The sequence below is a fragment of the Notechis scutatus genome, chromosome 2 (assembly GCF_049901735.1).
Source record: "Notechis scutatus isolate UNSWTSFEM ecotype Mainland chromosome 2, rNotScu1.2, whole genome shotgun sequence".
Taxonomy (NCBI): domain Eukaryota; kingdom Metazoa; phylum Chordata; class Lepidosauria; order Squamata; family Elapidae; genus Notechis; species Notechis scutatus.
Window position 1 is genome coordinate 110,366,106 of NC_142010.1, and position 23,407 is coordinate 110,389,512.

At 38.2% G+C, this 23,407-nt stretch overlaps 1 protein-coding gene across 5 annotated transcripts; it reads left to right on the forward strand.

Moving 5' to 3' along the window:
- The first annotated feature begins 626 nt into the window (after positions 1-626).
- On the forward strand, positions 627-18,486 carry FOXJ1 (forkhead box J1). 5 transcript variants are annotated; one of them, XM_087955752.1, is made up of 3 exons: positions 627-737; positions 3,847-4,437; positions 13,014-18,486. In XM_087955752.1, exons 2-3 carry the CDS (start codon positions 3,916-3,918, stop codon positions 13,830-13,832), a joined length of 1,341 nt encoding a protein of 446 aa, XP_087811878.1. In that variant the 5' UTR covers positions 627-737; positions 3,847-3,915; the 3' UTR covers positions 13,833-18,486. The 5 variants fall into 5 exon arrangements, with proteins under 5 accessions (XP_087811878.1, XP_087811877.1, XP_087811875.1 ...); XM_087955751.1 differs by lacking the exon at positions 627-737 and adding an exon at positions 1,460-1,871; XM_087955749.1 differs by lacking the exon at positions 627-737 and adding an exon at positions 2,306-2,469.
- Positions 18,487-23,407: the final 4,921 nt, after the last annotated feature.

Sequence of the window (23,407 nt, forward strand, 5' to 3'; positions counted from 1 at the left end):
GCAAATGTCAGGAGTAGTGCAGAGAAGTTACATCAGTGCAGGAGGGTGTCTTTGTGTTAGCAGAACTCATACCAGAAAGAAGCCTCCCAATGCTTTGTAATTCTGATTTTTGGATTAATTTCTTATATTTCCTCCAAAAACTCAAGAGTGCAATTTTCATTGGTATTATTTGTGAGATGGGTTTGAGAAAGAACATCTAGGAATTTGACTGTGGGCCGCCCTGCCTTTTGTTTGAATCACAACTATACTATAGTACCCTAATTCATATTTTGGTCATCAGAAGGTTTTGCTAAGGTGCAAGCCAGAAATTGGAAGACCTTGAGGCCTCCTTAAGGCCTGCTTTAGGCATGAAAACCAGCTGGGTGATTTTGGGCTAGACCGTCTCACTCTCAGTCCAACCCTCCTCACAGGGCTGTTGTGGGGGAAAATAGGAAGAGAAAGGTGTATTATGTATATATGCCACCTTACACTAAGAAAAAAATGAAGGTGAGATAAAAACCTAATAATAAAAAGTGGTCCTTGTTTTCATTATTTTGTTACCCAGAGGGACTGCTTTTATTTTTCCATTTTCCATCCTTATCCCTGATAGTTTTCAAAGAATGCAAAAAAAGGTGACTGATTAACAGAAGTGCCTGGATCCCACTAGTCAGATTTCATGATGTCACCAATGTCTCTTTCTTCACAAAAAGGCTCTTCACTATCAAAAATTCATCAGAGCAACAAATAACCAGGAAAAGGTAGGTTCATTCTTCCATTTGTAGTGCAATGTCTTGTGCAGGCATGTATTTTGCAAATGCATTTGTATCAAAGGAAGCCTGTGTGACTAAATGAGAACTGAGGGATAGGAAAAGCAAAAGAGTGTTGTAGAAGCAGTGCTGGAAAGGCTGCTTCAGCAGAGAACTTTCTTCCTTGGCTGGTGAAGTTGGAAGAATAAAATGGCCTAGTGCTAGAAGCTGACCGCAGTTTCTTGAAGAACGTGATAAATATTGAATATCCTTTGCAATTAGGCTTTTTTTCAAGGGAGAGAAAGGGGGTGGGGAGAGAGACAAAGAAGATGTTTTTCTACCCCTGCCACTTAATTAAAAAAGGGGGAAAGATGCTGCAATCTTTCTGATTGAGGGTCTGTCGTGTCCAGTCTCCCCCAACCAATTCTACCTGAGCTCTGGTTTCACCTCTCCCCCTCCCCACTGATCAGGTTACACAGAAAGGTCAGGGAAGCAGTTTCAGGTCCAACTCAGTTTCAGGCTAGTAGGAGAAAGGAGGCTGGCGTAGTCCTCCCTCCCCATGCCTCTGCCCCAGCCCATGAGTGCCCCTTTTCTGCATGAGGTCTAGGCATCGGATCAATTTGGTCCCTGAAGTCTTTAGCCTCATGAAAAAAGCTAACTGTTGAAGCAGCTGTGGCAAGAGTTCAAGAGCAGGAATGTCCCTTTGCCCCTGAATGTCCTCTCCCCTTCCTGCAGTGCCTCTTCTGGAAAAGACAACTTCAAGGCAGAGGCACCGTCTAGTAGACCATGATGGCGATGATGATGATGAAGATGATGATGATGATAATTTAAATAAATAAACAAGCAAATGAAAGCGAGAAGTCCGTGCCTGAGGCGGCTGGGCAAAGCATCTCGGGGTTGCCAAGTTTTGAAAGGAAGGAGCAGCAGGCGCTTTAAATGGTTCCCTTTCTTTTCAAGGCATGGATCTTTCTGGTTGCTGGGCTGTTTGTTGTTGGCAGACGGGCCCCTTCACCACCGCCACCCAAAGAATAATGGGCATCTGGGAGCCATTTCAAGTGGACTTTAATTTGTCTTAATGAAACTCACAGCAGTAAAGCGCCAAGCGCCCCCGCGGCGTAGTTACCACATACCAAGCGCTCGCCCTCGGTAAGCGAACTCGCGCCTCAGCCTTGCCGGGCCCGCCCAAACCGGGAAGAGACGTTCGCGTGTTATAGCGTAGCATGTGTGGCACCAGGAAAACTCCGGTCTCTGGGTCCGGGTTTTCGTGGGTTAGCCCTCTCCCCCCCGCCCTCAACTAAAAATTAACTAGCAGTTTTTAAAAAAAAATTATTATTTTTTTAAAAAAACCACCACCGGGAAAAGGAAGATTGATGGAGGATAAAAAGTTGGTGCACGGTCGTAGAACTGAGCAGAAAAACGGGAGGGGGGGGGGGGCTGTCAATGATTGCGCTCTCCATGGAGACCCGAGGACCAATGAGAAGGGCAGAAGCTGTTTATAGAGGCGGAGCGTCTCCATGGCATCCAGAGAAGCCTTCTGGAGCAGCTACTTATTGACAGTCATTCTGTTGCTTACAAATCACAGTACCTTTGGGATAAAAGGGCTCTGGCAGCCTTAATAATTTATCCGACGGGAGAACAGTAGAAACCCCCCTCTCCCCCTCCCCCTTTTCTTCGTTACCCCACCGAAGAGCCCCCGTTTAGCTGTAAACCTTTTGGCAGCGGTGGGGTTTCTTCATAGGAGCAGGTAAGATGACGGGATTATTTATTCATTAGGCTGGCTAAGAAGAGGGACGTTTAGGTTTCTTACCTCCCATTATACTGGGGAAAGCCTTCTTTCTCCTTCCCATCAAATGGTGATCGTGGGTTCCCTGAATCAATTGCCATAGAGCAAAACCTTCATTTCAAGGGAGTGGAGGAGACATTATCTAAGGTAACGATCTTGGCCATGTATTTGGGATGGGGTTTCTATGTATTTAACACGAAGGTGTTTGGCATGGTTTTCCTTTCTTAGTTCTGGATACTGTACACCTAAATACAAGTATTTATCACTGTTATATGTGGTTGATTTTCCCAGTTTATGGTATGATGGTAACCTATATCAGCACCCCCTTATAATTGCCCAGAAAATTTATAAGAATGTACGCCAACTAAGGTGATCCAGTTTGTTTAAATTGTCTAACTTCGTGTCAAAAGTGGAAATAATTTTCAGACTGGTCAACCAAGGCTGAGGTTGATCGCATAATGTGATAATGTGAGGTACTTTCAGCAACAAAAAAACCCTTCCCCATTTGTACTGAATGTGTATGCCCAGGATAGGATTGGCAGTTGTAACCATTGTGAAAAAAAAATACAACCAGTACTTATTAATTTGGATGATGGAAGATATGATCATTCAGTTATTAGTATTATTGTAGTGCAGTCCAGGTCATATCTACTTAGAAATAGATATAACTGCATTTAATAGAGCTTATTCCCAGGTAAGTGTGTGTGTGTGTGTGTGTAAGATAGATAGATAGATAGATAGATAGATAGATAGATAGATAGATAGATAGATAGATAGAGATAGATGTATGTATGTATATGTATAAATTATCATATCTCTGTCTTTTTTCAAAGACAATTCACAGGAAAAAAAATTAAATGAAAAACAAATGTTGATTTATATCACTCATTTATATCACTATTTTAGCAAAGGTTGGAAGGTGCCAATTTTGGAATGCCTATCATTTCTGAAATTAAAATTGTTACAACTCAGAAATAAATATCAGGGATCATCATTTCAGTGGTATGTTTGTTTCTGTGTTGTGATGATATTTCAGTAGGAATAAAGCTATTCAAACTCATGGCAGTTCTGAAAAATACCTTGCCACAAATGGGATTGGGTGATTTCCACCCAATTTATCACCTGGCCTATACAAAGCAAGATACTATAGTTGAGAAGGCTGATCTGATCTGATTTTATTTTATTTGAGAGGTGTGACTCCATTCTCTAGGGTTACATCAAGGATATAGTTGGCTCCTGTGCTTTTTGATATTTGGCTGGGAAGCAACTTGCTCAAGTATGCATCTGTGTGCTGCCTGGTGGTTAGGGACCTTGAACGTCTTCATGTTATTGTTTCAGGATTGTTCCCTTACCCATCCTCCCCGTTCTTTTCCCATTCCCCCCTTCCTGCTCTCCCACAATTCCTGAATGTTGGACCTGCCTATTTTGGCTTCCACTGGCATGACTGACGGCTGGCTAAATATGCAGTCAGAGGAAGAAAAAAATCAGGACAACAGCGTGATGGATTCAGGCAACCTGGACGACAGCTTGACCAGTCTACAGTGGCTCCAGGAATTCTCCATCATCAATGCAAACATGGGCAAGTCATCTTCTTCCTTATGCAGCACAGATCCTCATGGTTATCACAAAATACCTGGCTCGGCTGCACCATGTTCTCCCCTTGCTGGCGATCCAGCTTGCATGGGAATGCCCCATACCCCTGGCAAGCCAATTTCCTCTTCCACATCCAGGACTGCACATCTACAAGGCCAGCCACTAGAAAACATAGATTACAAGACCAACCCTCATGTGAAACCTCCTTACTCTTATGCTACCCTCATCTGTATGGCAATGGAAGCAAGCAAGAAAACAAAAATCACCCTCTCAGACATCTATAAATGGATTACTGATAATTTTTGCTATTTCCGGCATGCTGACCCAACATGGCAGGTAGGTGACTAGGAAAATCCCTGTTTTGGCAACTGTCTATTGAGTAAGGAACCTATTTATATATGGGAAGTTACCTGCGTGCTTCAATAGTTTTCAATTAATGACTAGCTTTCTACTCAAAATGCATCCAACAGTAGTAATGCCTTATTATAATTGTTCTGACAATTTGTCTAAGACTTTCAGTGTGATTCCTTTGCATGCTAGATAAATCAGGTTAACATTTTATGGTGCTTAAGAGCAACTTCTAAAATTACATGTCCAGGGACTTCAGAAACAATTGTGGTAGATCCACAAACAGTTTTTAGCATTTTTAAATTATAGAGTTAGCCTTTTACTTTTTGGGTCAAGTTTCCTCAAAAAGTAACAAACTTCCCTTTTCCAATTTTGCCATTTTATATGAGAATCATGTTGCTAAGTTTTCTGGCTGTAGGACATTCTTCTGAGAGAAGAATAGATTTGTTGACAACCCACCATAACATTTGAAAGCAACCAACGGCACTTAGTGTTCATGCTGAACCTTTCTTTGCTTCCTTCTCCCTTGAGTACAATTACTGTTGCTCGGTGTGTTTCCTATTGAAGTGTTTTGCTTGGAGTAAGCACTTAGTAGCACAAGAGATTGTTGTAAATGAGAAAACAGAACAATGTAAACAGGCATGTTCTTCCTTTAAAGGTAGTAGTTATCTATTATCTTCCCCACTGAATGATAAACACTGGATTATTTAGAGGCTAATTGTTGTAGTTATACAAAACAGACAATCACAATCAGAATGTCAGTATAAAAAATATGTTCAAGTACATCCTTTCCCAAGTTGTGTACATATGTTGAACTTGCAATTCCCATAATCCACAACCTACCTGGGAAGGGGGTTGTAGACAATATACAGAATATATGGGGAAAGTGTGTAAGAGAAAATGATGAGGGATAAATAGAAAAATAAAAATGGAAAGATGAAATGTAGTGGACGACAAAAGTTAAGTAGTTTAAGTGTGGTTTATTTTAAAAAATTACAAAAGGGTAAGGAATCAGATTCTCACAGTGGTCAGACCTATTTATTGTATAGACGAATATGTCTTAGACTCCATCCACCTATTGGGGTACAAAAAATGTGGGCCATCACCCTTCCTTCTATGAGATAGGAGGCAAACCAAGATTATTTTCAAACTTTAAGCACTTCAGTTCTGATTCCCCTTCTGCTGGAATGCATCCAAAATATGTTGTGCAAAGACTGGAGTAGGCCTTAAGCCAATGGAGCAGTTCTTGGGGACCTTGAGGGTTTCTTATCCAACTGTCTTTGATTAGTAGACAAAGTACAGTTTACTGGAATCATGCTACATATTGCACCATAAACTATTATTTATAACCATGTTGGTTGGGTTTATAAAATACACCGAACCCCAAACATACACATTATGACTTAGAACAATACGTCAACTAATCAAAGATACTGTGCATCTAAAAATTGCTTGGAGGCTATTACCTCTCTGTTACATACTGGATGCCTCTAACTCATTCTGTCAGAAATATAGATCCAAAAGATAAGAGAACTATCTACAGGGAAAAGAGGCCAGTTGATTTTTTTCCAGGGGTATTTATATATTTTTAGGAAAGGTTATTGAAGCATCATGTTAACTAAAATGCTTTTAGAATGTTTAGGCTTTTGAATGCTGATATCACATTGGCCCAAAGAGAAGGCTGTTAGCTTTGCCATTAACATACTGCTTTATCTTGAAATATCTCAACCCCCCATAAGAACCTGGAAATGGCAGTCCATATTCAGTCCATATTCAACTTCTAGTGTTCAATTTCTATACTCCAGATTTTGGTTTGTCATAAACAGGAAAAAACAGGTTAATGCTATTGTAGTAAAAAAACACTTTAAAGCAATCATCCTTTGCCGGTTATGGAGTGGGATGGAACAGGCGAAAGGAAATAATACATTAACTGGTAACCTGACCTAAGGAAGATTCTTTTTCACCCCCACCCCGCTTCCTTTAATCCATTGGAGAGGGAAGATCAAAAGCTCTGGCTATATCAGTTATATACGAGGCAAAGAGCTGGATGCCATCTGGTGTTCCACAGGACTGAAGATGAAGAAAGATGTGAAAGAATTAGCAATAAGCATGTGAGAAAAGATACTGGGGAAAAAGAAGGGAACAGAAGCATGGGTTATTTTATCTGACACAAGAACAGCCCAAAATGGTTTGCTTCCTGAAGCAGAAAACAAGATGGCACCCTCCCTCATTCCATGTAGAAGCCAACTGAACTTACAGTTGAATCTTATGTCAGTACTGGTCATAGCCACTTCCATCAAAGAGTCAGTAGTTAGGAGTGCCCAGAAGGAACAGATAGGAATCTGCCATATATTTTTTGAATCTCCAATTACTACCATAGCTGTCACACCTAATCCCATACTTGGCACTATAGGATTTATTAAAATATACTTGAGCCAAATGAATAGGAAAACCAGAAAACACCAAGTAAGGGGTGATCACCAAGTCTTTTCTAATGCACTTATTCAATTTTGGCTGAGTGCTATATAAGGAGGAATGGTACATCTCATGATGTTTATTTGTAATTTCAAGCATCACATTAAATTAACTGTTTGTTGAATAAGTCATTATGGATTTACACATTACTTTAAGACATAATTCATAAACCCGAGCCACTAAGTTCATACAATGCACAGCAAAGCCTAACAAATGATAATATAATTTAGTTTGGTATATATGATTTCTGCCTGTGATTTGCCCACATTTCCCAGGAAAAGATGGATATTTAAAAGCCAACATAATACAAAAATATTTTTACACCATCCCCAATTAAGCTCAATCAAAAGAAAATGTGTTTCATTCAGGCATTCTTGTATCTGATTTCCCTTGTATTTATAAAATTACAGATTAGGTGGTAATGTTGAATCTCAGAAATAAAATCCTATTGAAGCATAGCAGACAATCTCAGAGAAAAACCCTAACATTTTCTCTTTTTATAACTGATTACCGTAGTAGTAAGTCAGTTGCTGGATATTATAGTGAAGATACCAAAGATGAGTAATACAATTCATTACCTGTTCAAAGATACCAACACACCACTTGAAATTATCTCCAACCCACTCACAGATGTTGAAATTCAACCCGATTTCTGAAATGCTAACAATTGACTCCGGCCAGTCTTTATTCCATGGTTGCCTCTAAGCTGCCAATAATGATCTCATTGTAATGTATTGAATAATTCCTACCTTGATCACAAAGTAACTATTTCATATATGCACTTGTTTTCCTTCATGTTATGATTCCCCACTATGGAAGAAGGGTGTAGAAATTACTCACATGTCAGTAAATTGTTCTTATTCGGTGATATTACTGGGATATGTATTCCTAAGTTTGTTTTTGAAGATAAATCTATGATAATTTCTTTGTTTTATCTATCTACTTATACAGGAATGTCATGTCTTGGGCTGATTGACATTACTTCAGACCTATTGAGAGGATGCATTTCTTTGAGAAAGTTTTAAAAAGAACTTTCTGTTCATTCATCTCTATGTCCCTCTATATCCTGATATGGCCATAAGCAGCTTCTTACAACTGTCAATTATTCATATATACAAACATATGTATTTATATAATTCTAGATACACTGTTCTCCCAACAAAATATATCATTATCAAATTAATCTCTTAATTAGAGGGGTTCTTACATCAAGAAATGGCCCTGTGATGACCCAGGGCATGGCACAAAAGCAACACAGTCAAATAAGCAAGAAGTGTCCTTTTAATACCTCCAACTTTGCCCCCAGTGTCCAGGTTAGTTTCGGCTGGAGAAAAAACTCACCCAAGAACAGTCTTTAAGTGGAGGAAATTCAGTCCAAAAACAAAGTACATACAAACTGTAAATACAAATCCACACAAACCACGCTGCAGTAATTAACTTGACAGGACAGGAGAAGAAATTGCAGACTTGAAAGCCCAGCAAAACACACACAGTTGGGAAGATGCCAGGAATCCAGATAAGCCTCAACGATACCAGATAATTCACAATTTGCTCCCAACAAATTTGCTGTGTGCAGCCTCCCTTTTTAAACATTGTGTTCCCAGCTACAGCTAATCAAGGGAATCAGGGCCCTTTCATCCCCCGTAAGACACGCAACTTACATTGCTCCCTTGTCCATTCCTCCCTGTGTGGCCTAGGATGAAGAGGGGGTTGGCCTGGATCTTCCTCTGAATTTCTTCTGCCTTGCTCTACCTATCCCCTGCTCTGCCCAGCCGGACTTTGCCCTTCCCCAGTTTCTTCCACAGCCAACGAGCCACCCTCTCCCTCCGAATCAGACTCTGACAGGGGCATGACAGATTCTCCAGATGATGTTGGCTCCCCTCCATGTTGGATTCCCTTTGGTCTCAAAGTCTAGAATGTACCAGTTCCCCAATACTTGTCCTAAATTGAACCTAAATTAAACCAAAATTAAATTAAATCTGAACAGATTCAATATACCTTTAAGTGATAAAAATTTTAATCTGATGAAATTTCTGGAGTCACATAATTTGTTTTTTCAGTAATTTATTGGAAAACCATCATAAATACTATGGATAATGCATTTTTGGGGTTAAAAGAAATCTGGTATATTCTTGGAGAAGTCTTTTTATAATATTACAGTTTTCAATATTGAAAGTAACACTTGCATGTAACATAATAAGTATTATTAATCAGTTGTAGCTTTGTTATATGTTGCCCATAGAATAGAACAGAACAGAACAGAACAGAACAGAATAGCTTTATTGGCCAAGTGTGATTGGACACACAAGGAATTTGTCTTGGTGTAAATACTCTCAGTATACATAAAAGAAAAGATGCATTCGTTAAGAATCAAGAATCATAACGTACAACACTCACTTTTAGCATGTTACTTGGTTGTATAAAGTAGATAGATAGATAGATGTGTTTAAAATTTAAAAATAAATATATGTAGAGAACTGGAAATCAACCTATAAAATACCCATGAACTTGGCAGAATGGAATCATAATAATACAATATTAATACATCATCAATAATAATAATAATAATAATAATAATAATAATAATAATAATAATAATAATAATAATAATAATAATAATAAAGAGTGCAAAGCTAAAAATTAATGAACATGAAGTACAGTACCAGGTTTCTGAGCATATTGCCAGATGTTTAAATCTCCTAGTTCCCCATGAGATTTTTACAGAACAGAGAGATGCTGTTTTTTTTAGAATAAACAAAGTAAGTGAGCGCTAATATTTGCAGAGAGAGAAAGGAAAGAAAAGCTTGATCATATGGGTATGTGCAACCTGTTAGATTAGACACCTGTTTCTCTCTTTTTCCTTTCTTTCTGATAACATTCAGTGTCTCTTTGCAAAGATGCAGGTGGTTTTGGCTGATAGTTGCAGGGAAAATTATAAAAATGCTAATTAGCTGTGGCACAAGCAGCTGTGAACGGCCCAGCAGATTTGAAATGACTCTAAGACAGGGGAAGGGAGTATTCACTGACCCTTATAAGATTTCATTATACAACAAATTCTAACTCATCCGAGATCAGTTTGTTTGCAAGAATCTCTCTCTCTCTCTCTCTCTTTCCCCCTCCCTTCCCTCCACTGGTGTCCACATTCTCACCCGTCTCACTAACTCCCATTCCTGTAAATACAGACCCAAGTCAAAATGTCAGGCCTCCCATCAGCAAGGGGGGGGAGGGGGGGAAGATGGAAGGAGATTCCTGTGGGAGTCAGTTGTATGTTTTGGAAAAGAGCCAAGATACCCAGGGAATTCAGCCTGGAGGAATAGGTTTTTATTTAGCCCTCCAGGCATTCAAGTCCCGCTTTTGCTCTTTGGCAATAAGGATTATGGATGAATAAGCATAAAGATATCTAGGCAACATTTAAAAAAAAAATCCACACACAATCCTTCACCATATCCAATCTCTTTTAACACCCTCCTGGCTTTATGTACCGAAAGACCAAGTTATTTACTGGATAACTGAGTTTCTTTGGGGATTGGGCTCTACCACTCTGGACACATTCTTTCTTTTGTAAAATTAGAAATGTCTCTTTTGAGGACCGGTCTCTTTATTGATGTTCTTGATCATTATGATTTTGCATATGAACGCGAGCACCATTTTGTGCAAAGCTCAAGGAAATGACCAGATGGTCTTTGGATGCCCGAGGTAGAACAGAGGGGTGCAGATACAATTCAATAGGCAAGCAAGTGGGTAAAGTAAGTGTTCTTTATGTAGGCCCAACTGTATCTGTCCTGTATTAAAGTAAATCCAACAGTACATCGTTCTTATATGAAGGGCCACAGCACATTAAAATAGCCCAGATGTATTTTGGGGTAGGGGCAGAATTAGATAATGCTGGCTTTCTGGCTATCATGGAATTGTAATGGATATTTAGCTAGTCTTTCTACCTTACTCTCTAGTGCTGTGAAGGCAAGGAAGTTGCTTTTTTCCAAACTGAAGGTATGGAATGAAGGTTATGTTTTCCATTCCATTGTAAATTGCTGCAGTTATGCATACCTAAAATCAATGAAACAAGAACTATGAATTCATCAGTAACTCTTGAAAACAGAGAGCCCTTGCTTGCTCACACTGGGCACTAATCTAAGATTTGTTTTGACTAAAGTTACATTTTCTCTCTGGCAATTTACAGCATCTTCTAGGATCTCACAAACATCATTGTGCCAAACAATGTAACAACTGCAAGGACAGACATTCACTTCAACCACCCTTGGGTGATGCTATGAAGATACTTTATGGAGCTAGTGAGGAAATCACCTTTATGTGATTTTTTTTAAATGACTCCACCTTAGGTGATAAAACAAACCGCGTGTTACAGCAAAGCTGGTCTTGAAATTGACTGACTGAATGACTCGTTTAATCGTAGCACGTAGCATGTTTAATCATAGCCTGTTTCTCATCAAAATAGAGAAGAAGTACATGACAGTACATATTAGCCACCAGAGAAACCACTCCTCAGAATAAAGGAAGCCTGCTTGTTTTCCCCCCAAATTTCTCATTCTTTCTGGCAGCCACATTCTCACATATATTGAGAGGTTAAACGGAGAACCACACACAAAACCTCCAGAGACACAAAAGCAAAGAGCCCACTATACAAAAATAAGGAGAAAACACCTCTCACACACAGACTGGCAGACTAGTTCTTTACTGCTGCTGGGAAGTAGAGAAGCATCCGTATTTTGGCAGAAGAGAAGAAAAGGGAACAAAGCAAGAATTGGCCAGGCGAATCAGAAACATTTTACTTCTCTGCCAGATTGGCACCGGCTTATTCAACAAATCATGGTTTAGTTTTATTTTTGCATGCAATTTTAGGGTCCATTAGAGGAAAAAAAATCTCATTGATGGTTTATTTTCCTTAAATTACAAGACATAAACAACCTTAATTAAAATAATAATAATACTGGCTGTGGTTCCTATTTCTGTACACTAAATCATTTCTTACTTTTTAGTAAGGAATGAAATATTGGGGAAATTTTTTTAAAAACAACACCTCTTTTCAATAGAGTACAGAAACATACAACAACCGTGTAATTATATTTAGAAAATATGAATGCAGGAGTGAGTTATTTAGCTGAAATTTATACATTTGCCAGTATGAAAAATAAGAATACTAGTGTCAGTCTAATATTAGCAATACGAGGTTGAGAAGGTAACATCCTCCTTATGTTTTATAATTCAGTATTTGTCTCAAGTCATTAATTTGAATTTCAAAATTTGTTTAGTTGCTTAATCTTTTTAAACAATTTATAATTTAGGAAGAGTGGTTTTTAAAGTTCTGGAGAATTAGAGACATTAGTGAACTGCAGCTTGAAGGTTCTTGAAACAGTTAAAACAGATATAAACTTATAATTCTGGTGGAAAATATCTTTTTCCCATAGTTCATTATTAACTTGCATTTTAAGAGAATCAGTCTGGAAAATCCATCCTAAGTATATAATCCAAAGTAGATAAAGACTGGATACCCATATTCTGTTTAACTTTTCTTTTGTTTAACACTAAAAACAGTTGCTAGTGATATAAAATATTTTTATAAGACTTCTAGAAATTTAAATTACAGAAAAGCAAAGTCCACCAAAAACCAATTCCTCAGAGAGATAACATCTCAGGCAGATAGAGGGCTATTTATCATCTGATTCAATACTAGACTATCTGCCTAAGATGTTTTAATTTCAGCTCCTGCAATATGCAGGAGATTGTACCCAATGGCTAAATAGCCTTTACCCTAGTTAATTTGCAGGGCATCCACTAAAAACATGATATGAATTTAACCCATTCATTAAAATATATGTGTTTAATCTTAAAGACAATGATTTTCAGATCGTTATAGTTTGGTATGTATAACATACTTGTTAACTGATGGACAAGCTCTGTTTTAGCTTGTAGACCATTTCAGTGTTCCACCTTTCTTTTGGAGCAGAACATAGTAGTAATTCTAAAGGGTCTATTATTCAACTGCATTCATTTCAATGGAGGGATTTGCCCTACAAATGTAGCACCCTTTCCAGAGCAACTCATATTAAGTTTTGCCTTTTAAATTTCAGAATTCCATTAGGCACAACCTGTCCTTGAATAAGTGCTTCATCAAGGTACCACGAGAGAAAGATGAACCGGGAAAAGGTGGTTTCTGGAAGATTGATCCTCAGTATGCGGATAGACTGATGAATGGAGCTTTCAAAAAACGCAGGATGCCCCCTGTACAGATACATCCAGCCTTCTCCGGAAGAATCCAACAGGATGCAAGTTCCAGCTCTTCAGCTCACCAATCGGCAACCTCTTGGAAAAACAGCAGCATTCTGAAGATCAATGTAGAGTCCCAGCAGCTGCTCAAAGAATTTGAAGAAGTGACCAGTGACCAGAACTGGAACCCAGCAGATGGGAAAATGAGCCATAAACGCAAGCAGCCGCTGCCAAAACGAATGTATAAGGCAGCCCGCTTCTCCAGCTCCCCTATGCTTACTCAGGAAGAACAGACAGAGCTTGGCTCTCTCAAAGGTGATTTTGACTGGGAGGCTATCTTTGATACCACCTTAAATGGTGATTTCTCTACCTTTGAGGATCTGGAAATTACTCCTCCAATCAGTCCGATAACCAGGGATGTAGACTTGACAGTGCATGGAAGACATATTGATTGCCCCCAGGAGTGGTGCCCAGCTGGGCAAGATTACGTGCTCACAGAATCTAACCAGAGTAGCTTGGACTTTGATGAAACATTTATTGCCACTTCTTTTCTTCAGCATCCCTGGGATGAAGGGAGAAATGATTACCTCTCAAATTCTGTCAACATGGATCCACTATTTGAACTCAATGACCCTTCTTTGCAAACAGAAATGAATGACTGGAGCAATGCTGGGTGTCTTTAATGAAAGACAGTTCCCTGATTGGAAGGTTCAAGATTAACCAACTCTAAGAACAAGATGGTCCCAGAGCTGCAGGACTTGACACAAGAAAGAATCCATGAACAAATGAGACAGCTTTAGCATTGGGACCCACTGTCTCACTGAAAAGTTAGGGTGGGGGAAAAAGAAGATCTCAATAATTGGGGCTGGATGTATCTAAAAGTAACACATTTGATATGGGGAACACTATACCCCATCAGATAACAAATAATAATAATACAGTGTCTATTTGTGTTCTTTTAAAGAAATACAGGTTTTTTTTTCCTATTTGGGGCTAGAGGGAAATGAAAAGGGGATAATTTCTTTGTGGGAGAAGGGAGGACATTCGAAGAGGTTGGAAGAGCAGGCCTTTTCTAATTATCATTAGGGTATATAAGATCATTGACTATTGCCTCATCCTTCTTTCTTTCCTTTCTTGGGTAAGTGTGCTTGCTTTTCCCAGGGAGGATCTCTAGCTAAAACATGGGACAATCTAGCAGGCAAGTAAAATTTCTCTGTTCAAGGAGTTGCAACCACCTGTCTACCACACTAGATCAATTTAGATTTTAAAACTTATATGTTTTGAAATAAATCAATAAGTCAAGTTGTTTCAAGCTTTTAAAACAGAAGCTATTATCTATCTATAGACCTGTAATGGAAGTTATATTTTTTAGCTACAGAGGGCACAATCAGTAGAGTATTGGGTTGGGGAGGGAGGGAGGGACTATTTGTAATAATGGAAATTCAGATTGAAGTGTATCAAATGCTTGTTATTCAGAGGGGAATATAATACATAAGTGGGAACATCTGCCACTAGATTTTTTTTTTAAATCTATACATGGGACCTGATTTACTCTAGATGTTCCTTTTTACTTATTTTTGTATCTAAAATACTTCTTGACTGACTCTGTACGCTGTAATAACCTAGACATAAAAGTCAAAGTAGGTAAACCTTCTGATGTTAAAGTTTATTTTAAAAACATTACACTTTTTTATAAGTAGAAGCTTACGAAGGGATTTGTGGCATGCTTCAACAACTCAGTCATCAGCTCAGTTGGCTGATTATGTAGGGCTCTATTTTCTTGTTTTTTGGTCAACCAACAGAATTGCTAAAACATTTCTCTGCTTTAAGTTATGCCTTGTCTTATGTGACTCACCAACTAGTGGCAATGTAGAACCGATTAATGTAAGCAAACCAAAACTACTCATAATTGTCGTGTTATTTTGCATTTCTACACTAAAGCAGAACACTGTAGACCATTATACATACAGCAGAAAATACTAAAGAACAACTTAAAACTTCACTCTGATGAGTTACTTTTGCTTTTGATCTAAAACTGAACTTTCTTGTCATCTAACTAGGCATTTTTAGCCTAGAACCAGCTGTCATAATAGCCTTTGAATGTATTTAAATAAAGTAAAATTAGGACATTTAGGGTAGTTATAAAAATATGTTGAAAAATAATAGCCTTATTAGAGACACCACAATGGTATTTTATAGATGTTAACTTTTAAAGGAGCTCTTCAGTGGGTCCATTCAGGTTAAGGCTCAGTGTCCAAATAGAATTTACAGTACTGAAAAATTCTGCACCATTTTTTCTTGCCTACATTTCTTTAAAGCTGTTAACCTAAGTGCTACAAAATGCATTTTGAAATATTTATATTCTCGTACACTTAGTTTCTCCTAACAAACCTCTGGTGTGGAAAGTGTCACATCCTCAGGGCAAAAGTGATGGTGCTACATTACTCTACAGCAAATACAATGATTTGTGCGTGATTAAAAACTCTCTTCTGATCAAATCTGTACAGAGAAAACAAAAACACGTGCCCGTTAGATTATGTGAATGAAAGAGCTCAATTTGAATATTTTGCATGCTCTTAATTTTAGAAATTACCCACATCATGGATTCATGTATTATCTTCTGCAGAAACAGAGAATCTAAATTTAGAGCTTTGTGCTATGCCACAAATATTAATGCACTACAAAAGTCTTTAACAATTATTCTCACAGTGATCCCACTCTCAGTCTTTCTCTCTCTCTCTCTCTAGAGATTTCAAGGCCTTTCCAAATCAGCCTGAGAGTAAGCGTGATTGAGGCATGCACAATAAATGTGCATGTGATTTTGGTTTGGTTTGCACTGCCTACACCATTTCTCCTGAGGCTTCTGATAATGCAGCATGAAAATCAATAGTTTGTATTTGGAGGAAATGCAGTATTTTCCTTGATCTGAACTGAGCAGTCTAGAAGAATATGGATGACCAACCGGCAGTTTCTAGACTGCATCCATCCTCAAAGATTATTTGATGTACTCTCCAAGAGTCTGCAGGTTTTTGTGGCCTGCAGTTCTGGGCAACACCAAATTAGGTCTCTATTTAAAGGAAATAAAGTACACACTCATGATTCTTCTGGAACAACTTTGAGGCATATGGAAAAAGCTTGGAATTATTCCCTAAAATAAACTTGTATATGGAAGTGATAGTGTGAGGGGAAAAATTATAGTACTACTTTTCTTAACCCTATCCAGCATTAAATTTATTATTTGGTACTTCAGTAGCTGACTTTTCAAGACCATTTGGTCATTAAGGATTATGGCAGTTTTAAGAACCCGGCTGTACCTATTCTAAAATATATTGCTTCCACAGGACTAAGGAGCTGAAAAAGTACAGTTTCTTGGAGGGTGAAGTACATTCTTATTATTTCATAACAGATGGGAGACTGCTGGTAATAATGGCGTTGGTAAAAACAATTATGCTTCCTGGCATTGAATAAGATTCAGCCTACAAATCTATTTGTTATGGAGAAATTGTAGGATATTTTAGCATCAGAGGTATCCCCATTATTAGGGCAGGGGGAACTGATCTGGAATTCAAGCTATTATTTTCAGGTTCTAACCCCCTTCTTTCTTAATCAAAATGTAGTCGGCTTACTGGTAATAAAAATATTGGATTTTTTTTTTAAAATTTAGGGAAGGGAGAACATGTGAATGAGAAAGAAGTTTTTCTGTTGGAAACAATATGAGCAGTCTTAACCATATCAGAAGATACATGGGCATGCTTTTTTTAAATTAAAAATGAAATAACTGCTGGAAAACCTCTATTTTTAGTAACTAACATAGTATTTAAAAGTAATGTGAAAATGGAATTTATGTGCAAAATGGACCATCTGTACAGCATCAGTTTTGAAACAATAGAAAACTAATATGTCACATTTAAAATTACGAATATTGTAATTCCATGAATTCAGATTTGAAATGGGTTCAATAATAATTGTGAGCTATACAGATTTTAGTCTTTTAAAATCCTGTTGGTTTAACTATGCTTTTCTATTGAGGTTGGTTAAGTTAATACACATTGGGTCTGGCTTGATCCAGCCCAATATTTTTTATCATAGGATATGGCACTTCAAAATGTAGGCCCACCCATGACCACACAAAGCAAATAATTTGAGGCATCTGAAAAGTAGCTTACCTTTCCTTTACCAATAATTGCATAGAAATGTAGTTTAGCAGTATGTTTAAAGCTACAACTTTATGTACATTTGCTGTCTTTATATTCAAATTAATTGGAGCTTTGCTATTGATTTCTATAGATTATATACAATGACTCCAACCTAATTTAGAAGCCTGTGACAATTGTATATTCTAATTTAAATGTTCTAATTAGGTAATCAAACTATTGTTTATTTTATAAATTTAGAATCCTGAATTTGTTTCAGCTCTTTTCAGCAGAAGCAGAGGCCAGTGAAACTGGTCTGTGTTTCTGGATTCTGTGGCTGAAAACTCTGCTTCCATTCTCCCTTTTTGAAAGTAATAGTAATAATAAACATAATGTCAGCATTTTGAACCACTGGCTGCTGTCAAGATGAAGTGAAGTACTATGGAGCAAAGCTATTGGAACAAGTTGAGAGCTCTCTCTGAATGGCTATATAGTACAACTGTTAAGCCTCTGTTCAGCCTCTTTAATTCCCAGTCAAGGAACTCTAAAAGTTATATCTCAGTGAATGGCAGGAAACCTGTCAATTGTATTTCTGCACCTGACAGAACTACAGTTCCATGAGAACTCTAATAGGATACTGAAGAGCGAAAACGAGTAATTTCTATGCAGGGGGCTTTGATGCTGTAAACAATAGCAAGTTACACATTGCATTGCATCCAGGATTTCACATTGCAATGGCTACCGTGCTTTCGTTTTAGGCTTTGGGTTCACAGGTTTACTACTAAGTTCTGTCAATACTAGTGGGTGTAATATAGCCCTGACTGAACTTGAGTCTGGTTTCAAATCTGTCTCACTTTGTAGACTTAGTTATTTTTTCAGTCATCGCTGACTTTGTGAAATTGCTCCAGGAGTGGGTGGAACTATCAAACCTGGAGAAGTGCATTGCACATCCTTCAAGACCATGGAAATGTAACTGGCAATGAAATCATACCATTGCTGGATATCAAACCAGACATGAGGGAGATGGAGCGTTGGGTTGGTTTTGCTTTTTCTTAACATCATTCTTCTTTTTTTTCTGTTCCATTTTAATGGCTTGGATTGGGGTTTGTTTCCTACTCATGTTGAAAAACGGCAACAATACGTGTGCAATTTAACTATGGAAAGCTGTTTGCTATTTAAAAAAAATAAAAACAAAACATTGGTACACTTTGTTTCTTGCTCTATAATATATTAAAAGTCATTCGTTGGTCTCAGCAGTGCTCTGCGAGGATAGTCAAAAGCAAGTATGCAGAGCAAAATACAGCATTTCCACTAGCAACACGGAGGCCATCAGATTATATTAGGCCACATATGGTCATTATGCATCATTACACAGAAACAATCTCATTAGCAGAAGTATATCTGATGCAATGATGTCCATTTTATATGGGATCCGAGATAGTTGTTTGCTCCTGAAGTTTGTTTCAGCCTGAAACTTAAAGTTGTTCTTAGTTCTGGAGCAGTTGCAAGATTCTTCGTTGAGTCAGTAAAGTTGAAATAGCCCTCTGAGGCTATTCAGCTTATGATAAAAGTATATAGCCAAAGCAATCTGATCTGACAGTGTAGAGTAAGATCTGATGTAGAGTAAGATCCCTGTGGATTACACAAGGCTGTTCCGGGTCGCACGAGGCCTTCATTCTTGAATTGGCTTTGGAGAATACTCTTCCACAGCTTCTGCAGCTTCCAAAAACCACAAAGCAGCATGCCTTGTTCTTGTGTGAGTTTCAGAGGCTCCAGAGACATCAAAAGTACACCCCATTCTCTTACTACCTCTATAGCCTTCAAAAATCGCATGAGAATAAGGCATGCTTTCAAGAATAGTTGTTGGTGGGTGTTGGTGAACCCAAAAACGTCATGGCATGTCACCTTTGATACACATGATAGGTTCATCATCAGGGCACAAAATCATCCTTCCTTAATGTGAGTGTGTTCAAAGGGGCTGAGGAAGACAATCGAGAACCAGATTTCAAATGACAATATTGTTTTAAAATTACAATTGAAAAATACAACAATGCACATTTAAAATCTCAATGTAGAAGCATGACAAGACAGAAAAATTAAAAAAAACTGGTAAAAATCACTGCAAATAAGGCATTTTTCACATGTGAAAAATTGAACTGACAACTTCAGGATGTATGGAGTTCTCAAGAGGGAATCAGTCATTAAAAAGGTTAATTTTGTAGCTGGCTTGAGAAGGAGTGGGAAACTCGCTTCATACAAAAGCTTTATAGATTTTTCTACAAGCCAGTCAAATTCATGTGGAAGCAAGCAGTTCCAAGCCATTTAATTCTTTAAAGGTCATAACTAGCATCCTGAGCAAAGTTTGGGAGTGAGCAAAACTTTGGAGTGAGCCAATACATTTAGAATAAGAATATGCTCTGATTTTCACATGCCAATCAAAACTCTCTGTGGTAACTAAAGATTTTCAGAATATGACATGATATGTCAACAAAGAATGGATTTGAGCCAGCCTTTACTTCATATACCTATCCCTACCAGCTCATCTATTTAACAAGACTATTCCACAGCTAGTTACACCATCCTCTACACATGGGTTTAATGTTTTCAATTGGAATAGTTCTTATTATCCTGCAAAAAGTAAGATTCTGTCATTGTTTGCCTTGTAGAGCATAACTAGCAAAGCAATATGCACTAATATTTGTCTAAAATCAGTTCAATTGCATACATTAAGGCACCGTGAAACCCCCTGTAACATATATAGAACCACAAAATGGAGCAGAAGACTAAACCTGAAAGCTTTATATGTAGTGCAAAACTAAAACTCATGAATTATATCTAGGAAACATGATTAGCAATATAAGCATATCCTTGGAAAATTTGCCATATTGTATTTTAAAAACAAAACTTCAGCTTTCATTGCATTTTTGATAAGCTTAAGGTTTTCCAAGTAGACTGAATAGATGGAGAAATCTCTTATTTCTTCCACCCCCTATTTCTTATCTCTCTTACTTCATAGTAGCTCCATTTTCTTTTCTTTTTTGTTTTTTACATACAATTTTATTAAGAATCTTGATTACAAAAGTAAAAACAAAAACAAATTAAAGTTAGAGAAAGAGAAAGAGAATAGAAAAGAATAAAAAGTGCAGAGAAAGAGAAATATAAAGAATATAAAGAGAAGAATGAATATAATAAAAAGAAAACAAACATATAAAGAAGTGGCTTTCAATCTTCTTCAGAACAAGCATAAACAAACTTGGTGGCTCTTCTCCCTTTACGTGGTTACAAATAGGTATCTCTTCAATCACATATCCCATCCCTTATCTTATCCCATCACAAATTCATCAAATATCAACTATTCAACAACTAGTGTCAGCAAAAAGTTCATAAACAGTTGCCCAAACTTTGCAAAAAGTTATTTAACTCTGATCAAATAAACTAACTTTGTATATCTTCCTTTTACTTCTAACAGTCTTAATTTTTAATTTAAGTATTGTCATAGGATTTGATTTCTTTTCAATTCTTCTTTATCCCATCACATAGATTTCTTCAAGGGTTTAACAAGCCTCTTTTTTAAATCCAGTGGGAAACATTTTCCAGGTCATTCATGACAAATATCATTTGTCATTTCCCTTTTATTTTTTTAAACTTTAGTCAGTTTCTTTTGCCTATCCAGTAAAGCACCCTCATTCAAATCATTCTCTTGGTCTGTTGTTTGTAGTTTAAGCTTATCTACTTTCTGTGTCTTGTCAGAAATAAAAGTTGCTCAACATCTGCCTCTGAGCCAAAGAAAGCATCTCACTCAGCATCCTTTGCCTTTGGGACAAGGAAATAAGAAACTCAGGGAAACACCAAGTGGCAGAATGGTGCAAAGGAAAGGTGCCAGAGTCAAAGAGCCATACACACTTGCCAGCTGTGGGTAGGTGGCCAGTCAATTTAAAAAGTGACCCAAATATGCTTTGCATCATGAGGAATATGAACACTATACTCCATCTGCTGGAATGAGTCCATCTCCATTGGGGGTTATTTGCTCTCACCTCTCACATTTGCACTATCATTCAACCAAGCCACAAGGGGGGCAGAGTAGGCCCACCTGTGCAAGGATCTTGCTCCCAGGCTCTTCTTTCTCAGTGGCATCTGCTGGAGTTAGGCAGGGGTAGGATTCAAATTTTTTAACAACCAGTTCTGTGGGCGTGGCTTAGTTGGTGGTCATGGGTTGGTGGTCATGTGACTGGCTGGGCGTGGCCAACTCAATATCACTCACATCGAGGCACGCATCTACTTGCCTGGCCTCTCATGACTATGAGGATGCTGCAACAGTCCTAAGTGTGAAAAATGGTCATAAGTCACTTTTTTCAGTGCCATTGTAACTTTGAATGGTCACTCCACACAAGCAAAGTACCAGCAAAGGAGGAAAGAAAACTCCAGAGAAGTTCCTTAGACAGGAAGTCTAGTCCTGCCAAGAATGTAATTAAGGTTAACCGAGAGGCAGTTTCTGTAAGCAACACCAGAATGTTTCCTTCCTGCCTTCCTTACAGGATTAGTCCAGTAATTTCTTCTAACAACCGGTTCTCTGAACTGCTGAGAATGTTAACAACCGGTTCTAGCGAATAGGTGCGAACCTGTAGAATCCCATCCCTGGAGTTAGGTTTAAGTATAGATACCTACACTTCAGTGGTGGGATTCAAAATGTTTTACTACTGGTTCTGTGGGTGTGGCTTGGTGGGCATGGCTTGGTGGGTGTGGCAGGGGAAGGTTACTGCAAAATCCCATTCCCTCCCCACCCTACTAACCTGCTTTCCAGCTCTGTTCTCCTATACAGGGCAACAAAAGAAGACCCAGATGATCATCTGGGACTTGGGAGGCAAATAATACATTGGAGCGGGGCCAGTCAGAGGTGGCATTTGTCGGTTCTCCAAACTACTCAAAATTTCCAGTACCGATTCTCCAGAACTGGTCATGACCTGCTGAATACCACCTGTGCTACACTTGCTTTATTCGTTTACCCTCCTCAGTGCTTCTCCTTCCTGATTACAATCCTGTCAATTATCCAGTAATTATTTCACATAAATTATGCTGGAAGTCCTTCCATTACTGTAATTAAATAAAGCTAGGGAGATTCCAGCTCATAACATTTAGCATAACTGGAACAAAAGACCTCCGTGGCTTCTTTCCACTGGTATATTTTCTAAAGAGAGGAACTGGACAGAAGCAGGATTGGATGAAAAGGGGTTAGTTTTTCCAAAAACATACCAGTAACATCCAGGCAAATTTATTTCTGCAATGAACAGAGATGGGTGCAAAGGACAAGAAACTGGGTACCCATATGAATGGAGCACTAGAGCAAGACTTCAAACAAGATGCTAATAAATGAAGCCACCTGAGTTTAATTATGATCAGAAGCAATTGGTTTTTGGAACTGGGAGGGGGGAAATAGGACATGAAAGGTTAGTGAGGATGGCCTGTTAATGATCCCTGAAGACATTGGATGAGCAAAGGGAGAGAGTGAGACCAGATCAGGTTACAAAGGTACCAGGTCAAAATAGCCAGTGTAAAGGACACATGGGGAGATGGTGCTCCATTTCCATAGTAAGGCAGGTCTAAATGGGTGACATTCATATGCCATAATTCTTTTCAATATTTCCTGCTATTTTGGCCTAAACCAGGGAACATCTTCTAAAACAGAGCCTGCCGCAGAGGATTTGGAGCATATGGGAGCTACATATGCTTCCCCGGGCCCCATTCTCTGCTCCCAGTGCACCTGTAGAATACTTGGATAAAACATAAAAGCAAAGCTATTGATTTTCAGCACATTGTTTCCCTTGTATTGGGGATGAATTAAAGTAAGAAAATATTTTTACAGCTTAATTTCATCCAATCCAAGTGCAGCATTGGAAGAATTGAGTATCCATTTTAGGGATAGATTTTCATGGAGAAAATCTATCCAGGTGGCCCTCCCAGCAATTAAAAATGTCTTGATGGCATATCATCAAACAATTAATCAATCATCCAATTCCATGTACCTAAATGCTTTGAGCACACACATCAAATATATCCCATTTGGTGCTTGGAATTTAAATAAAAAGAAAACAAATTGCAAAAAAAAAAAAAAACCCCGTTACTCAGTT

Bases quoted from the DNA above. Each gene is read 5' to 3' on its own strand.
- FOXJ1 (XM_087955752.1), top strand. From the start codon at position 3,916: ATGTTGGACCTGCCTATTTTGGCTTCCACTGGCATGACTGACGGCTGG. The intron at 4,438-13,013 runs GTAGGTGACTAG...TTTAAATTTCAG, and splicing joins ATGCTGACCCAACATGGCAG to AATTCCATTAGGCACAACCT.